The sequence below is a fragment of the Hyperoodon ampullatus genome (genome assembly GCF_949752795.1).
Source record: "Hyperoodon ampullatus genome assembly, chromosome: 11".
Taxonomy (NCBI): domain Eukaryota; kingdom Metazoa; phylum Chordata; class Mammalia; order Artiodactyla; family Ziphiidae; genus Hyperoodon; species Hyperoodon ampullatus.
In genome coordinates this window covers 7803319-7829158 of record NC_136924.1, presented here as the reverse complement: position 1 = coordinate 7829158, position 25840 = coordinate 7803319, and the positions used below count along the sequence as shown (strand labels likewise).

At 33.8% G+C, this 25840-nt stretch overlaps 1 protein-coding gene across 16 annotated transcripts in view; it reads left to right on the top strand.

Moving 5' to 3' along the window:
• Window positions 1-25840, top strand: part of PPFIA2 (PTPRF interacting protein alpha 2) — a gene marked incomplete at both ends in the record, with an annotated part of 446629 nt that overhangs the window by 265794 nt on the left and 154995 nt on the right. For 15 of the 16 annotated variants that reach the window (XM_079715018.1, XM_079715015.1, XM_079715013.1 and 12 more), the window contains 2 exons: window positions 2694-2858; window positions 9122-9196. In XM_079715018.1, coding sequence (XP_079571144.1) covers window positions 2694-2858; window positions 9122-9196 — 240 coding nt within the window. The remainder of the gene's footprint in view (window positions 1-2693; window positions 2859-9121; window positions 9197-25840) is intronic. The other variant, XM_079715012.1, reaches the window with a different exon arrangement.

Here is a 25840-nt window from a genome sequence, read left to right as displayed (position 1 = left end):
ATAGATGAAGACATCTCTAATTTACAGTTAGAGAAACCACTTTTCTTGTATTATGTCTTGTTTCTTTGTAAGTACATCATCTACCTAAAACATACATATATATATATATATATATATATATATATATATATATATATATATATATATATACCACGTTAATTAGCTTAAGCTTTTAGGAAATAATGCCAATTAACCATGGCTGCAGACTTAGCTTTGATATAGACCAGAATGTACACTGGGAAATTTACCTAATTTATCATTTTTTTCTATTCATTCAATAAATATTTTTACATATGCATAGATGCCAGGAACTGAGCCAATACTCAAATACAGAAAAGATCAAATCAGACATGGTGCCTATCCTCATGGAACTTATATTTCAGTGAGGAAATAGAATGAAATTTAGTAAAACTATTTTTAAGAAATTACACACATTATATGAAGGAATGAAACAAGAGAATGAAATAGAGAGTTATGAAGACTTGGAAGAGAGAGAGACCTACAAATGCTTTGCCTAGAGTAGTGGGCAAATGCTTTATTGAGAGGGTGATATTTAAACTGAAACTTAAAGGTGAGAAAGAGCTGACCAACTAAGGAGCCAAAGGACAGTATTTCAGGCAGAGGGTACAGCATGTGCAAAGGCTTGGAAGACTGAGGAACTGAAAGTAGGCTGGCATGGTTAGAGCAGAGTTTGCCAGAGAAAGACTAACAGCAGATAAAGTTGGAGAAATAGGCAAATCTCTATAACCTATGTGAAACAGCTTGGATTTAACCAATGCACACATGTATCTATAGAATTCAAGAGAGTAGAATACCATGAATATAATCAGAGATTGGTAAATAAAAGAAAAGCTCTTTGAAAATATTAATTGATCGTCTTCATATTGAAGAACTTTTAATATTATTTTGATGCTTACATATGACTCCGGCTGACTGATCTGTATACCTTTAGGATCTCAGATATGTGTGGGGTTTTTTGTGTTAACAACAGGCAAAATTTTCTGACACATTGAACCATAATTAGTGACAGTGAATATAGCAAAATTAACTTATTAAGAACTAAGAAATGTGATATTAATATGTGACACTGAATTAACAGTAGCATTGTTAAAAACAAAATTTTTCATTACAGTATAAGCTTTAGGAAAAATCTTGAATGAAAATAGTTTTTCTTTACTTCTTTCCACCTCAGTATCTTATATCTGATTTTCCTTTATTGTTTCAGTAACTCCTGCTTATTTTGCCTAGACATCATTTGTTAGCCTATGCTTTTCACTAGCCTTCTGAAAATCTCTCCTCCTTACTAGTCATATATTATTCTTCACTAGCAAAATTTTAATAACTGATAACAGTTTTTTTATTTTCTTTTCATATATCTTTGCTTTTAGTTGCAGAACTGACTTATAAAATAAAATGAAGGTGAAACTCCAATTCACAGAACATTTAAAAGCAAAATTTATCTGGGAAAAGTTAGAGCATAGAGTCTGGAACCAGAATGAAAGATTGTTCACTGGACTTTCCCCTAGTCTCTATCATGGCACCAGACGCTCACTGGTGAATGTAGGTTCCAGAGTAGACAGTTTAAAAATTATGTCCTTTAACCTCTTTTCTCAAAATGACTATTGCTGGTCTCAGTTACTATATTCCAGTTGGCTGCATATATTTTTCTATTATGTAATCTAAGAATTTAATTGTGAATAAAATCATTAGTGTTACCACTATAATTACTATAACAACATATGATTATAACTATAATCACATTTAAAGCAACATGATGATTATACTCATTTCCTTCAATTTAAAAAATTTAAATGATCAGATATAAATGAAATTAATTTTGACTTTCAATTCTATTCTCTAACAAAATCATCATGCTTTGTTCAATGTTCTTCAGCCATTATCCTATTGGATCATATTATGGTGTGTTCTAGTTCTCCTCAATTTAAACAGAAATTATTAAATCTTCTAAAAGAATGCATATAATTCACATTATATTTTAAATTCAGTAAATTATTACGTGATAGAAATGCAATTTACTTTTTTTTTATTAGTTTCTGCTTTATAACAAAGTGAATCAGTCATACATATACATCTGTTCCCACATCCCTTCCCTCATGCATCTCCCTCCCTCCCACCCTCCCCATCCCACCCCTCCAGGCGGTCACAAAGCACCGAGCTGTTCTCCCTGTGCTCTGCGGCTGCTTCCCACTATCTATCTACCTTATGTTTGGTAGTGTATATATGTCCATGCCTCTCTTTCGCTTTGTCACAGCTTACCCTTCCCCCTCCCCATATCCTCAGGTGCATTCTCAAGTAGGTCTGTGTCTTTATTCCCGTTTTACCCCTAGGTTCTTCATGACATTTTTTTTTAAATTCCATATATATGTGTTAGCATACGGTATTTGTCTTTCTCTTTCTGACTTACTTCACTCTGTATGACAGACTCTAGGTCTATCCACCTCATTACAAATAGCTCAGTTTCGTTTCTTTTTAGAAATGCAATTTACTTTTAATATATTTTATGAACCCTGGTTTATGAACTCAGGTTTGTGCTTCATTGATGCTATCTGTAGTATAATCTGAGGTTATCATTAGATACTATATAAATCTGAAATCTACTAAAATGGAAATTATCTGTATGTATTAGTGACTTGTATCCATAAGATAATTACATTTTCCGTTAAACCCAATAGCTGTTACTGGAGCATTTGGAGTGCCTTGTATCACGACATGAGAGGTCACTAAGAATGACGGTGGTGAAGCGACAAGCCCAGTCCCCCTCAGGAGTGTCCAGCGAGGTTGAGGTTCTCAAGGCGCTGAAATCTTTATTTGAGCACCACAAGGCCTTGGATGAAAAGGTATAGTATTGTGAAAGGATTGTTACAATTTTATGTCAATTATACTTCAATAAAGCTGAAATTAAAAAAAAAAACTACTGGAAAAAAAGGTATAGTATTGATGAAAGATTTCAGGCTTAATTGTGCTTTTGTCATCAGCATCAAGCTCCTTGTCTTCATCCATGACTCTTACTGACTGCTGAAGTCAGTCAGTTCAGAGGAACACGTTTGAACTACAGGAAAAATCACTAAAAAAAAAAAAAAAATGCACCCTGACTATTGCATGTATATTGGTAATATTCATAACCATTTTCTTTTTTTAATACGTCTGAATCTATGGTTTATCAAGACTTCTATTATGGCACATTAGAGTCCTAGTCCAGATGGCCATTTCAAATTTAATATTGTCATTTAACCTTTCTGTTTCTCCCTCTCTCTCTCTCATTCTCTCCCCACCCCTCAGTCTCTATCCTCCCTACCCCCCTCTGAAGTGCGTGGCTATAGATGCCAACATAGGAGACTGTTAACTGACAATAAAACATATCTTGAAGTATAAATTGGAAATACTTTAACCTTTAGAGATTCATATTAAACGCATACAATTTTATTTTGGGGGTTTCTAATATCTTAGTTCTGAACACACATTTTTAAGAGTTTCTGCGGGTAACAGCATAAGGTATTAGTAGAAAAATCTGCTTTAGGTCTTTTTTAAAGTAACTGTAAGTTTCTCTTAGCTGTTACTCAAATAAGCTCCATGGACATTAATAAGCCAATATGATGATAATATCCTTTGGATATTCGTAAGGCTTATGAAATCATTTCAATTCTGTAAAATTTCAAAGAATGAATTTTTTTGAAATTAATAAGGCTTTAGGATTTTGTACAGTGGGAATTGGGGCACTTCATTGTAAAGTATCTGACAAGTTCTGAGCATTAAAATCCAAACTAGGGATTATTACTCAGTTATATATAGGTTTTGAGCATAGAGACACTTTTGCTCTATTTAATATTTATATACATATATATTTTTATCATCAGTCTTTCAGATGTTCTTAGAGCAGGGGATTTATGTGGAGTGTGTGCATAGCATATCTATAATTCTGTCTTCTAGATTATTAAGAAGAAATTGTATCTTATTTTTAGTTTTAATATGAGAGGCAACTAGTTTATGAATAATTTTGAGTAAAACAGAAATGGATATTATATAAAAATCCCTGATGAATATAATATCAACTAATATCAAATAATAATTTAATATATTTAATGTTTAGTTTCATATTATATTTCATTTCTTATTACAAAACTGCATTATTAAAAATTTGCAAGACTTTATATTTATAGAATATCTATTATGTGTCAGACTTCTTGGCATATATTTAGCACACAAAGATAAATAAGACATTTTCTTTACAAATGAGGAGTTCATAGTTCTGGAGTTCACATGTCAATAAGAGGGAGTGGTAAGAAGAGATATATATGATGTGATATGGAGTCACAGGAAAAGTTGTGACTAATTTTTCCTGAAGAAGTGATGAGAAAGTCAAGAATGTCTTCACAGACGGGGTGACATTTGGTCTGGGTATTAGAATGTGTGAGGATTTTTTAAGCAGAGAAGCAAACATACTCTAAGCAATATGATCAATATGTGAACTAACCCAGAGCTTTGAAAAGAACATGGCCTGTTCAGAGAAAATTTAACAGTTTTGAATGACTTGAATGAGGGACTTGAGAATGAGTGATTTGAGATGTTCCCTAGATGTGCTCCCACATCACTTAGGTGAGGGATGCTTTTATGAAGAAATGAATAGAAGGCAATAAACAGCATTTAGGACAAATAACCTAATGGGTGTGAGTACATTTAAGAAGAAAATGGTTGTAGTAAAATTTAGGATCTAAAAGTAATTTAGTATATACATAGATGTTCAGTGAACTTAGCATAACTAAATGAAGTATTTAATACTGTGACCCTCGGAATTTTTATAGGGTTTAGTAACTCATCAAATGTGCCCTGGACATTGGTGAGTTCAGGACAACAGAACTGATTATCAACTAAGTAATACCTAACAGCCTGAAGGAAAAATATTATGAGCTTGGGCTTTGGAGTTAGACAGACCTGGACAAGTACCTTAATTTCTCTTCGTCTGTTTTCTCTTCTTTTGAATGAAGAGAATAATAATACCTACCTAATAGCATTGTCTGACATGCAAAGCTCCTAGCCAGTACTTAGCATATGGCAAATGCTCAGTAAATGTTAATGAATGTTATTGTTAATGATAAATTTCAGCATTTGACAAAAATATCAAACTAAGTGAAGATATTGGTATCACTGTTGATTCACATGCTTATTTAAATTAGCATTTCATTTAGTTATTAAGGGGTTAATATGTGCCTAAGCACCTTCATAAACAATTCCCCTAAGAATAACTCACAGCTTCTTGTGTAGATCAGGAGAGGTAAGGAGACAGACATATGAACAAGTAATTACAATATTCTATTTTTAAGTGCTATGGATATTATGTTAAAACATATATGGAATATCAGAAGAAGATGCAATTAATCATATCGAGGACAAGAAACTACCAACTTTACCACAGAAGGTTTAGAACACAGGAAGAGATAAATAAAATACAAAAGATTGAGCATAGCTGTGGACAGTTACAATGACTGGCAGTCTTCATTATTGATGTCCTTATTTACATATCCACTGAGTTGTAGGGTAGAATTTACCCAATTATCTAAGACCAGCAGTGATTTTGACATAAGTCTCCAACATGTTTACCAATTCTGTGGGCTGGGGGAAATGAGAAGTATACATGTGTTTTTCAATCACTCAGATATCACTGAGTATTTTTTAAAAAGATATACTGGGTATGCATGGGAAATGTAACCAAAACACATGTTACATACACTCCACATATATTCCTGTGATCTAATATCACAGTGCCAAAACTGGATTTGAATGTCTGGTCTAAGATTCCTTCACGATGCTTTCTGTTGCAGGATTGATAATTCCAAAATAAACCCCTGCCACACCTTAATTTAAACTTGAAATGTATGCTCTTCCACCCAAGTCCTTCTTTATCCTGCAACATACTCGTCATTCTTAGGGACTTATTTTAATCCTCAGGGATAACATTTCTCTTGAAACATCTTTTTTTGGGGAAAATTTTTTTCTCTTTAATTATTTTTTCATACCACTATGAAGAAAATAAATGTAACAGATGAAATTAGAAATCAAAAATTCTAGATGAGGGGCTTCCCTGGTGGCGCAGTGGTTGAGAGTCCGCCTGCCAATGCAGGGGACACGGGTTTGCGCCCCGGTCCGGGAAGATCCCACATGCCGCGGAGTGGCTAGACCCATGAGCCCTGGCCGCTGAGCCTGCACGTCTGGAGTCTGTGCTCCACAGCGGGAGAGGCCACAACAGTGAGAGGCCCACGTACCACAAAAAAAAAAAAAAAAAAAAAAAAAAAAAATCTAGATGTACATAAATATATTTGGAATGTTATACCATAGCTCTATAAATAAGCAATCACTATATCTTAAAGACTATGTGGACAATAGATTAATTGAATGTAATTAAATAGCAAAAAACTAGAAAAAGTAAAGTATATAGCCAAGACCATCAACTGTGTACTTATATTTAGGAAAAAATTAAAACTATAGTTTTTTCATGTCTAGATAACTTCAAAAGAACACCAAATTCAACAAGAAAAATAAGGATATTATGGCATTCTGCTGGTGCTGTGCTCAGAGCAGTTCAAAAAGCTACAAGCCTTGTCAGAAATACTATTTTTTCTTACCAGTGGAGTTCCAGTTATGTAGACAAGATAAAATGTTAGATTTCTTTATACTCTAGAAAGGTTACTCCTTTGGATCCTCCCTTTGTTTTTCCTTTACCAAGTTTAGCAGAGATTAGTGCAAGAGGAAGCAAATATGTTTCATTCATTTGAGTCTTACCCAAGAAATAAATACAAAGAGAATACTTAATTCTCATATAAATGTGAATAAAGCATTCATATCATAAATGTATTAATATTTGTAACATCAATTTTTACATTTATAACATGAATTCAAAATATATTCAGCAATTATTTTTATTTTCTTGTGAAGAGAGTTTTAGGTTCATTACTTTGTGTATAATATAATTTCAAGTTGCAAATGCTGTTATAAATTTATTGAGGGGTGATTTTTCATATTGTTTGAAAAGCTTGATAATTTTTACTACTTGAAGGCTCAATATAATAAGAATATACATGCTTAACTTGTGGGAAATTTGAAACAGTTCGGAACAGTTTCTGTGATTTTCAGTTTAACAAAGAAAGGAAGACATTTAACCCGCAGTATAAGCTGGTTTCAACTGCTCCTTATGTGGCTTGCATGACTCTGTTAGGAACATCCCAATCATCAGTATGTCTTTAAATATAGTGCCTTAACCTCTTTACTGCAGTCTAAATGTGATCTGATTTTGTTGCCTATGTTGAGATTAATTTATATTTAGACTGTTTCATATGGCTGTTCTCATCAACTAGGATTCTTAGATTTTTATCAGAATACCCATATTTTATAGCTGCTATTTTAAGAAGTGGATATAAAACTTTACAATCATCCCTATTAAATAACAAGGACATCTACTAAGATATTTGTTGATATCTGCATTCCACATATCAGCAATCCTCCTCATTTTCATGCCTTTGGGATGTTTGCTTTGTTTGCATCTATCCAAGCACTCATGAAAAAAGTATTCCCCAAGTCAAATCATTAAAGATTTCTTTCTAAGAAGCTCTTGTTCAGTTATGAATCGGCATTAGTTTTATACATTTTTATGAACAATTGGATATTTGTCTGACAGCACTGGTACCTGGCAGCCCATCTCGTGTACTTAAATATCATGAAGGATCTTCTGTGATTATCTTTGATATGAAATGTCCATTTATGTATGTATTACTAATTTTTAGAGAATTTGAACATAACTAAGTATAATTAATATTAAAGTTCCAGTCAGGCATTAATTCTTTCTTATTCAAGATGTATTTCAGGAGTTAAGTGAACCTAGTCACCTGAATATATTTCAGTTATCATTATACATTACTAAAATAATTGAGATTTTTAAAAATTTCTAATTAGATTCTAGATTCATTGGATATCACTTGTTTTTTGTTTGCTAACTAGAAAATAATTTTGTAACTTCAACTTTAAAATTACTATGTATCTAGGTTTTTAGATATTTTGTGTATTTAATTTATATTCCCAGTTAAATCTTACTAAAAAAAGAAAAAGACCATTAATTAAAATATACCATTAATAAATTACTAAAATGAATATTCATTTAAATAATTTATTTCTATAATTAAAATGCCCACTGTTATATTCCCATGGAAAATCAATGTTAATTCATAAATAATCTAAAACTCACCATGAATTCCATATTGAATTGAAGCTATAAACTTTGTTGATTTTTTTTAAGGAAAATTAAACTGCTGTAGTCATTTATTTTAGTTTAGCCAAATTTCTTTCTCTGAACTTTTCTACTTTTGACAAATTTAATATGGAGCATATCTATAGATCTGAACATATAATAACTAAAACAATTTTAGAAGTTCTGAGAAAGCAAGGATCAAAGAAACACTTCTCTGAGTTTCATTTGTGTATGAAACATTTGGAAATCATTACTTTCAAACTAAATGTGCAGTCTTTGGTTCTATAAAATATAATGGTTTAACCTTTGGTATCTGAAAAGTATTTAGGAATTCCGGAGTAGATATACACTTTCCAATCCCTCAATAACAGTGTAGACCTCTAACTAATACAAAATTAATTTCATGAGCGATGGACAACATTTTTCAGCTTCTAAGAATCCTTTGCTTTTAGACAAATTATTTTGTACTAAATGTCAAAGGAAAATATAGTTATTATTTTAAAGAAGTAGAAAGTCTTTTGCCTATATCTTATGCTTAATCATTGACTGTTTTTCAGATGAATTCATAATAAACTTTTGAACTTTGCCTCCACTTACTATGAATCAGAATTCAGAACAAGAGGGGTTGATCTTCAACCCCATTGTAAACTCTGTCACGAAACACTAGAAGGACTTGCTTACAAGAAAATCCCTTAATACAGTCATACTATGAGGTGACAATGTAGTCATAGTATTCCTGAGCACTTCAGGCTATATATACTTTAATACTTCTTCAAATGTGACTGTCTCTGATAATGTTAATGGATTCAGCACAGTTTAATATGTATGGGATGTACATTACTGCACATATTTTGGTTTTTCTTCTAGGTAAGGGAGCGACTGAGGGTTTCTTTAGAAAGAGTCTCTGCACTGGAAGAAGAACTAGCTGCTGCTAATCAGGAGGTAACATACCAAACTTTCTCCTCTTTTGAGGTGCAATATCGCTAACCTTATATCCCTTGTGTTTCACGTCACTTTTATTAAAACTGTCACAAAAAATAAATTACATTTGGTATATGCCACTGAACAAGACCTGTTAAAACTAGTTGCCAGAGTCATGCTTTCTGATTTCTGGTGATACAGATCTGTCACTAAGAGATGAAAGGAGAATTATCATGAGCTAGTGATATGAGAGCTAGTGAGGTGGGGATTTAGAAAGACTGCAGGCAGGATGCCGGGCCTTCTGAGAAGTAAAACACAGCTCCAAAACTGGAAAACATATCAAATATCTGTTAAATTTAGAGAATGTTGCAAATGAAACATTGTGCCCATGTTTAGTGGCATCATTGAATCCACTCTTTTGCTCTCATTCATGACTCTAAGAAAGTATTTTATAATCATCCATGGGATTTAAAGAGTTGTTTTTTCCTTAGAAGATTTTACTTCTTTGGTTATTTGTCTACAAATGAACTTGGGTCATTAGATAAGATATAGATAGGTCAATAGGTGATAGATAAATAGATCTCAAATTAAATGTATATAGGGCACTAAAATAGCCCCATCTCTCTCTCTCTGTCTCTCCCTCTCTCAGATAATTTACAAGGCTACCTTTTTCAGAAGTTTATTCCAGGAATGCAAATGGGGGTATTATTATTAGTAAAACTATTTAGTAATAACTTCCTACTTTTAAATAATTAAGGAAATGGGAGGCCAGTGTCATTAATTATAAGTCTTACCAAGAGATTCTTAACAAAGTAATATTTACATTTACATTTCACACATAAACAAATACACATTTTCAACCATGCTAAAAATCTTGTCTGGTACAAACTCCCTAGTTTTTTAAAATAAGCTAGGCCAATTAAATGAGCTTCTATAGGCTTTTGTTTGTCCTAGGTTCAACAATTTAAACTTCAGAAATGAATTTCCCATTCTCACAGATGGTTTTGGAGTTATCACCCTTTAAGACTTTTCTTTATATAATCTCTCCCATGGAGACTTCATCCATTTCTCATCCATCCAAGGCTTCAATGATGACTCTGGTGAAAAAGAAACCAAATCTATAGCTCAAAGTCCATGCTCTTTTCTGAGCTCCACAAAAGATTGTAAACATTGGTTTGGCATCTCCACAGGACTTTGCTTTGCTGATGTTTGTATAAATTGTTCTCTGACACACGTGTTCAGCAGGGGTTAATCAAGGATTAAAAACCAGCTTAGGGTTTGATAATGAAGACATGCACTAAAGGGACTGTAACCACTTAGAGGGACCAATTTTTCTAGTTTACACAAAGGCACCACATGTGCTAATGGACCTGGGTCTCCACTTAATTTTTCCTTGTGTCCCCTTAGATTCTCTATGGTACATTAATGCAGTGAAATAGTCTTCTTAAAAAGAATATGAGATAAACTGTATGTTCTGTTCTGAAAAGATCCAAAATGTTCTACTATACAAAAAGGAAGAAGTTGCAGAGAATGCTCCCAATTTTGCACAATTACAAGTAATAATAACACATTATTATAGGACTAGGAAAAATAAATTTTGGATATAAATACCAAACTGTTATTATTAATTGTCTTTGGTGTTTGCAAATATGTACTATATATTTCTGTAGTGTTTGATTTTTTTAAATAAATTTTCATTATGCTTATAAAGAAATGAAATAATAAAGATATTTTAGAGTCAGATGCCATTTTCCATATTAGATTATTCTATTGGTAAATTAATAATAATGATAGCTAATATTTACCAAGTGCTTTAAATCTCTAGGCTGTAGTCTAAGTGCACATATATCAGCAAAATGATACTGGAAGTTAGGTACTACTATTGTTTTACAGGTGAGCCCAGAGAGGTTATTTCTCTTAATGTACCACTGTTCTCTCCTACTTGAAAATGTGGTTATCTTTGAATTTATCTTAGGTCTATGTATTCAGGTGATTCCAATCCATACATTTAACTATGTCCACAGTCTACCCTACATCCATTTACTCTTAGCTTTTTCTATATACATTAAAACTACCGTAGTTCAGATCTTCATTATTCTCAACTGGGATATTACAGTATGTCTTCTGCTATATAATTCTTCAGGTTTAAAACAGCTAAGCGAAGCTCCAATCATATTGATTATTTTTCATAATATTTTCTGACATGTAATATAATGTAACATATGCCATATTAATATACTACTAACATAATAATATAATTTACATATTTGTTATGTTAATAATATAATGGTATCTACTACTAGACCTGTAATATACTATTGAGCATCTCTTCAGTGGTCCTAACCTAAAAATCACCCTTAATTCCTATTACCCCTACTGCTCTGAGTCATTCTAAGTTCTTGTTAAGTTATAGTAGTCACTGTTTTTGAAAGCAGCCAACATTCTTCCTGACTAAATCTTACTTATGCTAATGTCTCTCTTGGAATGTCTCCACAACCCCAATTCACCCACTGAACTCATACTTTCCCATTTAAACTCAAGTTCAGACATCACCTTTTTAATGAAATCTTTTATGATTTCTTGCCAACAGTCATTGCTTCTTAGTTTAAATTGCTTAATCTCATTGCTTCAGCATTTATTATGACTGTTCAACAAGTATTAGAGTTAATTATATACCTGTCTAAGCCTAGGTTGCTAGTTCCCTGAGAAAGAGGGCTATGTCTTGCTCATTTGTGCTTATTTCACTCAATACAGTGATATAAACCTTGTGATCAATATATATTTGTCAGATTGCATTGTATAGAGTTCATTCTACCTGGTGTGTTTTCACATTATTCCTTGGCTATCCCCTTAATAGATAGTTTGAACAACCTTAGGCGTGCTCAATAAACAGCAATACATTGATCATATTATTAAATTAAGTTGTTTGTTATTTCAAAATATAATTATCGAGCAACTACTATGTGCAGAAAATTCTGTGAGTCCCTGACAGGAACAAATAGAAAAAAATAAAATAATTAATAAAGCATTATGCAAATGTTTATATAATTTGCACTCCAGTGATGGAGACAAACATATAAACATATAAGTAAGATGTAATTTAGTACAGAGCTAAATTAATATAAAATAGAGACCCAAACAAAGTGCAAAAGAGCAGAGAGAAGGGTATTCATTCTAAACCAAAGTATCAAAGAAGGCTTCACCCTTGAAGGAAAACAATGATTTGGCTTAAAAACTGTGGCGAAACATTTCAAGCTGAGCAAACAGTATGATTAAGGAAGCCTAAAATTGCCTGTTTTAGGGATAATGGATGATATTGTGTATTGGTAAGAATTAGGGTATGAAAAGATGTAGAAGAGGAGTGTAAAGAGTTGATAGGATGCAGATCCTAGAGAACCCTGAATGCCATGCTCAGAGTTTGGAATTTATACTTTATGAAATGAGAGAGCTCTGAAGGTGTAGTTTTGTTTTTGTTTTGTAGTGTTTTGTTTTTTGGTTTTGGTTTTGGTTTTGGTAAAGTGAAATCCACTGAAAGTATGTTCTCTTTTTTTTCTTTTTATAAACTGTGGGGTTGGGTGGAATAGAGCTGGAAAGTTGACAATCTGATATGGGTAGCTGACATAGTCATCTGCTATGTGAGTTTGATAATGATACATCAATTCAACAGACATTTATTGAGCATTTTCTGTTTGCCAGTCATTGCATTAAGTACTGAGTATAAATATATTGATAAACTAAGAGATTAATAAAGCAACAATTCTCTCAAGTCTGTTATGGAAGATAAACATGGTAAAAAGTAACTATAATCAGGAGTTATTATTTAAAGGATCCAGAATTTCAGTTTGGGAAGATGTGAAAATTTCTGAAGTTGAATGGCAGTGGTAGTTGCATAACAATGTGAACGTACTTATTGCCACTTAGCTGTACACTTAAAATGGTTAAAATGGTAAATTTTATATTATATACCTTTTATCACAATTAAAAGTAATTACAATACAATAAGACTAAAGTGAAACTGAAAGTACAAGCTTTAGTAGTATTACAAAGGAGAGTAATTAATTGTATGGGCATGAATGAGGAAAAGCAGATGGTGTTACAAAAATCTTCCTAGAAAATTCCTGCAATTTGCAACAACATGGATGAGGATGAACTTTGAGGGCATTAGACTAAGTGAAATAAGTTAGACAAAGAAAGACAAATACTGTATGATCTTATTTATATACAGATTCTAAAAATGTAAAACACAGAGAAACAGAGTAGATTGGTTGCCAGAGGCTGGAGTGTGGGGGAAATAGGGAGATGTTTGTCAAAGAATATAAACTTTCTGTTATAAAATGAATAAAATTAGGGGATCCAATGTACAGTATGGGCACTATAGTTAACAACACTGTATAGTATACTTGAAATTTACTAAGAGAGTAGGTCATAAATGTTCTCACCACACACACACACAAATAGTAACCATGGGGATGGGGATGAATTGGGAGATTGAAATTGACATATATACACTAATATGTATAAAATAGATAACTAATAACCTGCTGTATAAAAAATTAAATTAAAAAAACAAATGGTAACTATGTGAGGTAATAGGTATGTTAGTTAACCTTATAGTGGTAATCATTTCATAATATATACATATATCAAATATTCACATTGTATACCTTAAACTTATACATGTTATTTGTCAATTATATCTCAATAAAGCTGGAAAAAATTTTTATATCTTCCTAGAGGAAAAAAATTACCTAGAATTTGAAGGGTGACTACAAAGAGCTTGTCAGATGGAGTTGGAGGAAGAAAAGGGAAGCAGGAAGTAGTAGAGATGGGGACGAGGCTGCAGAGAAAGGCAAATCTGAGTTAGGGATGCCTAGAGCCTGGGCTTCGTCCTGTAGACAATGATGAGTCAGCAAAGGGTTTTTAAAAGGGAAGAAATATAACCAGATTTTTAAGTTTTCAGACCAGTGTATAAAAATTAAAGATGAAAAAATATATATCCTAATCAAGGTACTGTGTTTATAGTTCAGATTTGTAAAAATCACTACTGTTTCTTGAAAGAAAGGACTAGTGTTGCAAAATACAGAACTTGCACAGAGAACTTGAACTTGAACAATCTGACATTTCTTATGTTCTTTTAGTAATGGGAAATATAGATATAAATGAAAGAATCAAAACAATATTTTAAATAAATATATATACGTAATGAAAATTTGCTGTCATTTTATGCCTCTTTGAATAGCCCTGCAAGGGCAGATTGTATTATTAACACTGAATACATTTTCCAGGCCATTGTCCTAAAAAAGTGAGTCCAGATTATTTAGACAGAGAAAATACAATCAAGCCTTTATTTCTTGCAGAATATTTTTGTTACTGCTTAAAATCAGAAAACTACAAAAAATGTACAATAAAAGGAAATGCAGAGGAATAAATAGATTACATTCTAACAATGTGTTCTCCTTTAACAGAAGCCCATATGCTTTTTTAATATTTAATTAAACCAGACAAAATGGATTATTCAGAAGCTACAGTAAATATTCAATTGACAGACTAATTTTCAGTGAATGCACAGCTGTACTTATCTTAAAAGCTTTTCTGCATGATTGTATTATATATAAAAAGAACTGGCACATTTAGTTATAGACTGAACTATATTTTTATGTTGCTTTCATTCTTTGTTTTTTTTTTTATTCCAACCACTGAATTTACCAACTTTCAATTTGAATTTTCTTAAGGAAATTAGCATTTCATGTTACCTCATCTACAACCAGCCTTATTCCTGAAGTCTAATTTCCTAAGGAAAAATTAAAGAACTTTATGGGCAAACCAGGTATCATTCATATTCAGAAGAATATTGGGTCAAATGGTGAGGGGAGCTAGAGGCAGCAGATTCACATTTTGGGGGTTTATAGGACCACGGAATACGACCATTGTTTTAAATACATTATGCATTTAATCATCACAACAGTCTTTTGAGTTGAGTTAAGAACCAGTACTCTGTTGAATCCATGGAAATGAATGGAAATATGGAAAAGGTAAACAGATACAGGCAAAGGTGGAACCTACCTCCAAAAGCAAATAAAAGGCAGGGAAGGAGCAACGAGAGATGTTATGTGAGACTCAAGTGAGTCAAGAGTCCTTGAAGCAAAGAAATGATAGAAAGAGGGAGAGAGAGAGAGTTTTAAGTGTAGGGATTGGATGTGGTTGACAGTATTAAATGTCTCATGAAGGCATGTAGGAGTATGTCTAATATGAGGTGATAAGATTTACAATTAGGTCACTGAAAATGTTTGCAAAGACAGTTTTAGTAAACTATAATGGAAGGAGAATAGCTGTGATGAAAAGAATTTGAGTCAATTAGAAGTCTAAAAATGGGAGACAGTGAGGAATACTCATTTGAGAAGTTTGGCAATGAAGGAGAGGGGAGGCTAAAAGCTAAATAATTAGGCAATATTGAGAGACGGCCTGTTGAAAATGCTTACAGCCAATGCAAAGGAAGAAGAGACAAAGGAGAAAGGATTATTGATGGACAACAGGGAAGAGGATAAGCGTGGTTTGGAGATCAATGGCAAGTAGTGGAACTCCTTCCTCTGAGAAATGCAGGAAGGAGAACAGAATGTGTAGTAGAGAGATGAATGAAGATTTTGATTTGGAGAGGAAAGAAGACATAGCAATTTTATCAGAGAGTCTTCCCAAGGAAATGGGTTATCTGCTAAGTGAAGTGGAAACAGAGTTACTTTAATGAGTTTAAGGAGACTGAGAATACGATAATGTAGAATATGGCAAAGAGTCAATAAGACTAAGCAAGGACATTTTAAGGTGGATGGTAGACCCAGAGGAAGTTCTCATTACCTTACCCTGACAAATTAAATAAAGCCAGTTTCCACAGAACTTATGAACGGAAGCAACATGGATTCACCATGGTATTTCCTTATCTAATCTATGAAGTTCTGTTATTCATCATAATTTGAAAGGAAGAGATACAAATATGAAACTAACGTTGTCTCAGATGACTTTGGTCCAGAGGTAAAATGTTTCCCTAAACTTGACAGGGGTAAAAATCAGGAAGCTTCTGAAATCCTTGAGCAACTCTATATTTAAATAGTTAGAAAGATATTTGATAAAGATGATCTAGAAAAACATGTGGAAAGTGGAAAAGTTGTTGAGCAGTAATTATTAGAAAAATTTGCCTTGGGGGAGCTGATAGCAATACTCACGTAAATTTATAGGATCACTTATTTGCAGAATTAATGAAATGACCAAGTAATTTTTTTCTTCAAATTAAAACTGCCATATCTGTCAGTGGAAAATTCCAGATGTAGAAAAAGACAGCACTGAAAAAATTCTTAAGTTAAATTATTTCAGAACCCTAAAATTGATAATTATTTATATTGATAGACCCTTTGCCAGTTACTCATTTTTTGGTTCTCTTAATTCTGTTTCTTTCCTGTTCTATGAGATAAAAGCAGATTTAATACTTTATGTCTCTCACTGCCTTTAAAAAATGATTAATCTTACAACGGCTTTCTAATTTCCTGCATGTTTATGTACACCACACATCCTAATTCAGCTGATTAATTTAGTTTCATCATTAGTAACTGTATGAAACTGTTTTCATTATTAGTAAATTCCATGACCAACTGTGAATTAACATTCTAACAGAAAGTCAGATATAAGTTTTGTGCTTTATTAACATTGAAGCAAGTCACCATGGCTCAATTTAACAAAAAAGAGTATTTTTTTTAAATGACAACAGTGTTTGCATAAGGTAAGGGCATCCTTGCAGCTCCAAACTTACATCCCTTGAAGACAATGAAAAATTCTTTAGAGTCTCCAATAAAGCCAAAATGTTACGAGTATCCAATAAAGTTACCAGTTACGAGTCTCCAAAATGTTACAAGTCTCCAATAAAGCCACTTATTGGGAACCTACTCTTCCTGTTGGAGATGTATCATTTTGGGTTAGAAAACTATATAGTTCTTAATTGATTTTGTTTAATGGAAGAGTTTAGTCATAGTTAAATGATGTCCTTTTTTGCTTTATATTGATAAACTCGAAGTTTCAACATTGTCAAACCCATAGTTATTTACAAAGGCCTAAGGTTCCTCATTATACCTCTAGATGTTTCTTTACAATGATATTGCATTATAAAGATAAGTGTAGAAACTCTAAATTACCCAAATTATTATCATCAATAGAAAAATGTCTTCTTTGCTGTTGATAATTGTACTGTTCCAATACAAAGAATCTTTCCCAAATTGAAAGAAATAAAGACATCTTATGACAATGTATGTTAAAACCCAACAGTGAAAAGAGAGCTAAAGAAATTGCTGTTTGCTACTTCCCCAGTTTTTACTATTTCCAAGACCTCTATGAAGCAATTGTTTAAAATATAGTTTAAAATTGTCTCCTGTTGTTTCTGAGACTTTTGAAGTCTATTTGTAAGTCTTTTCAAACTCTCCTGTTTTGGTTAGAATCTTTTCTTTGACGAAAGTATAAGGTTTGTTTTTCTTGTGATGGCAGACTTGGTTGCTTTATCTTTGCACATGGAGATCATGAACTGTTTTTTTCTCTTTCTATTAATAGCAAGATCATGCTTGATATTAATACTTAGAACATAAGCATCACAATTGATTATTTTACACGTGTTTATTAGAGTAGTCTTATTAATTTTACAGCTAAATATTTGAGAGATTACTTATCTTTTAAAAAATGTAAGTGGAGTACTGAAATTTAGTGAGATACAAGGTACAAAGTAAAAATAAAAAAGAATATTAAATTCAAGTCAAAAGATTTCAGTTTGAGTTGACTCCCATATCTATCACTTACTGATTCTATAATCCCTGGCAATTTATTTAACCTCTCTGCACCTCAGCTTTTTCATCTGTGAAATGGAATATTAATAAATTTTGGACTAGCCTATCTTTCAAAGAAGTCATGATGTTTAGATAAAATAATATACAAGGAAACACTTTGTAAACTTGAAGTACTAAAGTTGTATTTCTATTATTACATTCAAAAGGTGAATATCAGGTAGTTATTAGTTAGGTAGACGAAAACTGTCTTCTGTTGACAATTCGAATGTGCTGATAAAATAACAGTACTTTATTTTGTACTCAGAACAAAATCTCCTTTTATTAAAGGAACAAAAACCTTACTGTTCATAGGATGATTCTGTAGCACATGCACTTTATAAATGACTTTGCAATTCACTCCTTTATGCAGCTTGTAAAAATAATAGCATCTACAAACTTGAGGGAGACTATTGTGTGCCTGGCACTATGCTAAGCACTATACATATCCCCCAACACACACACACACACACACACACACACACACTTTTCAGTTAATCATCACAATGAACATCTGAGAGAACTGTAATTATTACTAGCATTTTGAAACTGAGGCTTCAAAGAACTAGGTGAATTGTTTTGCATGTTATCACTAGTCAGTAACAATCCAAGTCCAGGATATCGGACTCCAAATTTGAGTGTTTAACAGTAGGCACAAGGCTGCCTGGCCTTTCTCTTAATAACAAACTTTCTTTATATATGAAAACTGTGTTTCCAAATCAACAGTTTACCTTTTACCAGTTATTTAAATTCATCATGACATCTTTATATTTGTTGTATTTCTGTGGATTACTTCAAGGATCATAGCTTCACTATATTGATAGAAAGATAAGATAGGCATTAATTAATGACACACATTAAATCAATTAGTTAAACTAACCTGCATTTCAACTGCCATATATTGGGTTGAAATTAAACATTTAACTCTACAGAAAAGATACATTAAAACATCTAGATGCTATTTGCAGTTATTTGGATAAATTCAACTACTGGATTTTAAACTTTGCATCTAAATGTTTTCCCTTGGTGTAGACTTCAGGGTGACGCTGCCTGAAGACCTGAAATAAACAGCGTGATAACATTGTATTAGTCCCTGTACTTTCAGTGTAGAAAATGTGAGACCTCAAGTTCTACTAAACAGTATCAGAGGATTTCGGCAGCACTTCTCTGTTCCCATTTCATTTTGGCAGGGAAGAACAGTGGATCTCAAATGTTGAGAAATTTGGAAGTTCCAAATAGGTGAGCTTTGGGGATGCTAAAAGGAAATGTATGGACAAAAAGGATGCACAAATTGCTTTAATCTGTTTTGTGTATGTGAGTGTGTGTGTAATTAGTAACTTGACTGCTCATGATTTTACTTTTTAAAAAGTTGATAGCAGAAAACATCACAAATTTGATCAGCTTGTATTTACCATATACTATTTATTTGTCTTAGTCTTTCGGGCTGCTAAAACAAACTATTATAGACTGGGTGACTTAAACAACCAACATTTATCCCTCACAGTTCTGGAGGCTGGGTAGTCAAAGACCAAGGAACTGGCAAATTTGGTGTCGGATAAGAACTTGCTTCCTGGTTCATCGATGGTGCCTTCTTACTGTGTCCTCACATGGCAGAATGAATGAGGGAGACCTCTGGGGTCTCTTTTATAAGGGCACTAAAACCCACTAAATGTGGACTCCACCCTCATGACCTAGTCATCTCCCAGAGACCCCACCTCCTACAACTATCACATTGGGGGTTATGATTTAAGATATGAATTTGGCAGAGGGGGGCATAAACATTCAGTCCATAACACCATTACCAGCATTTAGCCAAACTGCGAAGCTCCAGGGCACAGTCATTCGCAAGACTGGCCTCACTTCTGACACCAACTGCAAGTTCATGGGGCTCCCAGATCCATTCTTAGTTTTGATAATTCACAAGAAAGACAGAACTCACTGAAAACTATTACATTTACAGTTATGGCTTATTACAGGGCAATGATACAGATCAAGATTAGCCAAGGAAAGAAACACACAGAGCAGAGTCTGGGAGGGTTCCAAATGCTAAATTTCCATTGTCCACAGGATGCATTACCTTCCTTGAATTGATGTGAGATAATTCTCCAACCTGGGAAGTTCACTCAAGCTTTGACTGTCCAGGGTTTTTATTGAGTTTTATTTATTCATTACATAAGCATAATTGATTGTTTGATTGTCCATGTGGTTGATCTGAGACACAAAGACTCCTAAATCATATGGTTGGTCTTTCTGACATTACCAGTCCCAATTTAAGACTATTAAGTGTGACCAGCCCCATCCTAAGATCCACCATAATTAGACCTCACCCTAAACGAAAACATTCATATCAGGTATGACTCAGATTACCTCCAAAAGCTGAAGGCAAAGGCCTGACCTCTCTTCAGGCAAAGCCAAATTCTTTACTGCACAGCTAGAGATCATCTTAACTGGCTATCCTAACTGAAGATTTTTTAATGAACACTTAGTGTTAATAATATCTCCTACTTAATAACATGCTGATAAAGCCAATATGTTATTTTCCACTCAGAAAACACTGTAATTGGGAGATAAGGAGGAGCAAAACCTTTAGGTGGAATCAGAATATGTGTTGAGGAAGTTTTAAAAAATCAATTAACAAGAGAGAAAGTGAGAAAGGAAGAGAGAGAGAGCAAGAAAGAGAGAGAGGGAGAGACGTGTGGAAGGGAGTGGGAGAAAGAAAAATATAGTTTTCTTAAGAGAAAATTGCAATACAGTTATAGTGTGAGAAATATTTTGGGGGCACCTACTGTTTTGGGGCACTGGGCCGGGTCAAGCACTTAAGTGCTGTGTTTTCACAGGCTTCCAGGCAGTTTTAGTCATTTACCTCTCTTCACCTTCAGGTTTATGGATCCCCACATTATGAGATATTTGATGTTATTAACAGAGAGAGTTTATTGAGATCCTGCTAACGTCTCATCACCTTATAAGGCAGAATGTACTGTCACTATTTTAAAGATGCAGAAAACATGGTTCTAAAGCCTGAAGTAACTCACCTGAAATACACAGCTAGTAAATAATTGAGCAACTGCTCTTTTGTTGAGTCTATTCATTTCTTCAGATCCCTACTTTTAAAAACTCTTCACAAGGTACTGATTATTTCCCACTGATTTGCAGAGGTATAGCTATTTTCTATCCAAGGAATTAGATGGATTTGCACTCTCACTGATGTTTCTGTTGTACCAAGAACAAAAGAACAGGGAAGGAAAATAAGTTAATATTTCAATATTAGAAAAAGAGAAATCTACTGATACCCTTTTAAAAAATTATTCTTTCCAATACACAGAAGCCTCTCGTAAAGAGGAGAACTAGAAAGGTTGTCCACCCTAGTGCACTAGTTCTCCATCCTGGCTGTACACCTGCCTCACCTGTAGAGCATCTGAAAAATACAAATGTATCCAGAAATTCTGATTCATTGTTAGCATGAGTCCTGGCTATCTGCACTTAAAAAAATTATATAGTTTGATTCTGATTTGAGCCTATAGTTGAGAACTATAGTAGAGAAAAATCATGGGCTTTGAAGCAAACAGACATAGGTTTGACTTAGTCTGCCATTTAAAAGCTATGTGACTTTTACAAATAGTATCATTTTATGGAAAAGGAAAAAGGCATAGAGAAGGTAAATAACTTAAGTTCATTCTGTCAGAAGGTGGTAGAACCAGAATTCTACTTCATAGTTCATGATCTTAATCAGTACTCTGTAAAATCTACTGGACATGTACCAAGTACTTTTTGGGTCTTGAGGACATACCAGTAACCAAGTAAGAAGTAACTCCCTGCCCTCAAAGAGCTTATGTTAGAAATTTTTGATTTAAAATTAATTTTAGGCAGAGAAAAATTCTATAAAACAAGTTACACAGAGCTATGGATAGAAAGCACTGCAAATATAATCCACACTTATTTTTAGTTTTTTTCTATGTTTTCTCAGTTCTTACTTTTGTAATATTAACCAATGCCATCTAAAACATTCTTATTTAGACATGAGTTTAGCAAAGAGCACGTGAAAAAAACATATCCACTTCATCAGGTAGTTGCATTTCAGGGATAATTTATTCTATGTTTCTACTTATTTAAGTGAAATTGGAAATAATGTATGAAAGTGAATAGAAAGAATAAGTCTAAAAATCAGGAAGTAGAGTTATAATTCTGACTTTCACTGAGTCCATTTGAACAGTTTATAAAGAAAAAGATGGACGTGGGCCAATATACCAGGGATCAGCAGACTTCTTTAAAGGGCCAGCTGCTAAATACTTTAGGCTCTGTGGGCTAGAAGCTCTTTACCACAACTACTCTACCATTATAGAGCAAAAGCAATCAGACAATTATGTAAATAAATGAGCTTGGCCCTGTTCCAGTAAAAACCTATTTATGAACAATGGAAATTGAATTTCTTTTAACTTTTATGTATCACAAAGTGTTATCCTCTTTTGATTTTTTTTCAATCATTCAAAATGTGAAAACCTTTTTTATCTTGTGGGCCTGACAAAAATAGGCGGCCTGGAGGATGTAGTTAGCCACCCCTGCACTACGTGATCACTTAGGTCATGTCCTAGAGGCTTACTCTGTCACAGCCTTCAGCAGCCTTTCACGGGGCTGCTGCCTCTACCTGCGATACAGCAATAGCAAGAAAAATTTCTCTGTACTTGAAGACTTCACATGCATTGGTCCTCAAACTGAAGGGTGTATAATGGTCACCTGGAAGAATATTAAAATGCAGATTCCATTTTAATGAAATCTGCATTTTAAGGAAGCATCACGATGATGTTGAACTGCGAATAAGAATCTTGATGTAAATATAACATAAATATAGGACATAGAATCCATAAACTGCAGATCACAACACAGTGAGAAATGTGTCACAATAGAAAGAAGGAAACAAAAATATGAAATGTTCTATGAGAAGTGGATAGTAAGAAGCAGTTAGAAGTTAGTGTGGGCAAGTGGAGAGAGAGTGGCAAGTACAAAACCATCATTCTATCTAGACTGTTCAGTTGGGTGCTGTGAATATATTCTGCCCTGGCTGATGACAAGAAAGGAAAGGAGTAAGCATACTCCAGACAGGGCTGTAACCGCCACCCCTGGGTATTTACTTTCCCCCTAAATGGTTCTGCTCTTTGCTAGCTCTGTGACTACAGCCAATTTCCTTATAACCTCGTTGCGTCAATTACCTCAACTCTAATAGAATTTACCTCATCAGGTTGTTGTAAGGGTTAAATGAGTTAATACACTGTCGACTGAAAAAAATGCACAAGGTGAGAGTTGTGAGTTAGGTTTTATCTGAGGCAAAATGAGGACTGTAGCCCAGGAGATAGCATTTCAGATAGCTCTAAGAAACTGCTCCCAAGAGGTAGGCGGGAAGGTCAATATATATGTGATTTTGGTGAAGGGGGAGTACCTGCAATCAAGTACATATTTTTTACAGAAGTTTTCTGCTAGTTTCATGAAGGTTTCTGCTAGTCACGAGGAGCAGATGTCACCATGAAGGATTTTAGTGCTTTTCTAAATATGAGGAGGTACAAGAATTGGGCTCATAAAATCTTCTCCTGAAAATATCTAGCGATCTGAAGACCTGTTCGGCCAGTTTCTCCCAGAGCACAGAGTGCCTCATTCCTGATCTCCACCCTGAACTCCTTTCAGGGGGTGTTGAAGGTCCGCACCTGCAGTGGTTCATAATTTAATCTTCGTAGAGGCAGATGGCAAGTGTCAATTTGTAGGTGACACATGTAGAGTGCTTAAAACTGTTTGGCACGAAGTATCTTTCAGTAAATATTATTGTTATTGATGTTGACGTTGATCTTTTTAGCCATGATACTGTTCGACTCCTTTTTAATAAGATGATTGAACTGAGATCTGGAAAGGTGGAGTGCGTGTCCACAGTGGGGCTGACCAGGTGACAATTTACTGGGGATGGGAAGAGGCTTACCATTCATTCTCTGTAAACTTCATTTTCTTCACCCATAAAAATAAGGTATAAAGACCACATAAGTTGTGGATCCTTCCCATTCTGGCATTTTATAATATGTACACATTTAAGAATCACATAAAAATAAAATTGAAATGCGTGCAAACGAATATAATGCAAGATTATTACCTTTAGAACCCAAGCAAATGGATTACTTTAAAAAGAATTGTTCAGAATAATGGGTTTAGTATGCTGCTTTTGTGATTTCTAAGGAAGGAACTAAATGGATAAAGCCTTTTTATTGCCCTGGCTTGCTTTTTTATAAGCAAGGATGACTAATGGATATTGTTTCTGCCTTCTACATTTTCTCAAGTACTTTAAAACACTTTGAAATGTTTTTCTTTCCCTTAAGACTCTTTCCCTTAGCATAACACAGATAAAAGGAATTGTTCCAGGACACAGCCTATAATTTTGTCACTTCTACCTGATTGGAGGAAAACAACAACAACATACCTCAACTGTGTACTTACAGTATTAGCCCTGCCTGGCTGAGGAGGTCAAATTTCATGGTGCTGAAAGAATAGTATAGTCCATCTCCACAGAGATTTATTTTATTTTTTTCATAGGCTTGTTGGCCATTTTGATTTTTTAAGCATTATTGAGGTATAATTAATATACACAAAATGTACTTATTTAATGTATACATTTTGATGATTTTGGACATATGCATACACTCATGATGCCATCACCACAGTCAAAGTAATAAACATATATATCACCTCCAAAAAAGGTCCTTGTGTTCTTTTGTTGGTTTTGTTTTGCTTTTGTTTTTGTTTTTGTCATGAGAACACTTAGATGAGATCTATCCTCCATTAAAAAATTATTGAAAGAAAACAATTTAGGTGATAAAAACCAGCTTTATTTAACACGTTGTGAAGTGGACAGTCTCTTTTCAGAAAACTGCAAAATGGGATGGAAGGCAAGAAGCTTTTATAAGATAGAGAATAAAGAACAAGGAAGAGAAAAATAGAAAATATCTGATTGGCTGGGCCTGCACTGTTCACCTTGTTAGGGGTGGGAAGGCCCAGATTTGGCTTGGTGTTTGGAGTTGACTGACTGGATATGCTGCTTTTCTGGCCATGAAGAGCATTTACAAGCACAGAGTTACCTAAGTTACCTAAGGTCTGGTTTGCTGATGTGGGTCCATCTCGGACCTAGAAAGTTATTTCAACACCTCCTAACATGTGTTAAAGTGCACAATACCATATTGTTAACTATAGGCGCTATGTTGTACAGCAGATCCCTAGAACTGATTCATCTTGCATAACTGAAACTTTATATCCATTGAGCAACAACTCCCCATTCTCCCCTGCCCCCAACCCCCAGAATGCACCAGATATCTTTTCTGATCTCTGCATCTAAGCAGGGTCCAAGCCTGGTTAGTACTCAGATCACAGAGATGAATTTTAATGTGATGTTTTAAAGGATTCAAATATATGTTGATGGAAATATAGCACCTTTGGATTACTAAAACAGAATGTTCATTCTAAAACATCCCAAATTTCCTGATAGCAGAGGGACTGCAGTTGAATAAACAGATGACAGAGATGTGATTAATATTATGTAGACCTACCTTTATTAATTTAATAATCAGTATTTGCTTGATGAATTTAATACTACTTTGTATACATGAAATAACTAAAGAAGAAACTTTTATTCATGTCAGCATAATTCATAAAAGAGTAAATATTGAGACTTTTGAAGACAGACTTTTAGTCACAGAGCGTACCTGCTACTCTATAAACGTAAGTTCTCATTGGACTATTCAGTTTGCTGTGACCCTCTTCTCAGCATAACTCGGTCTCCTCATTTTGCTTT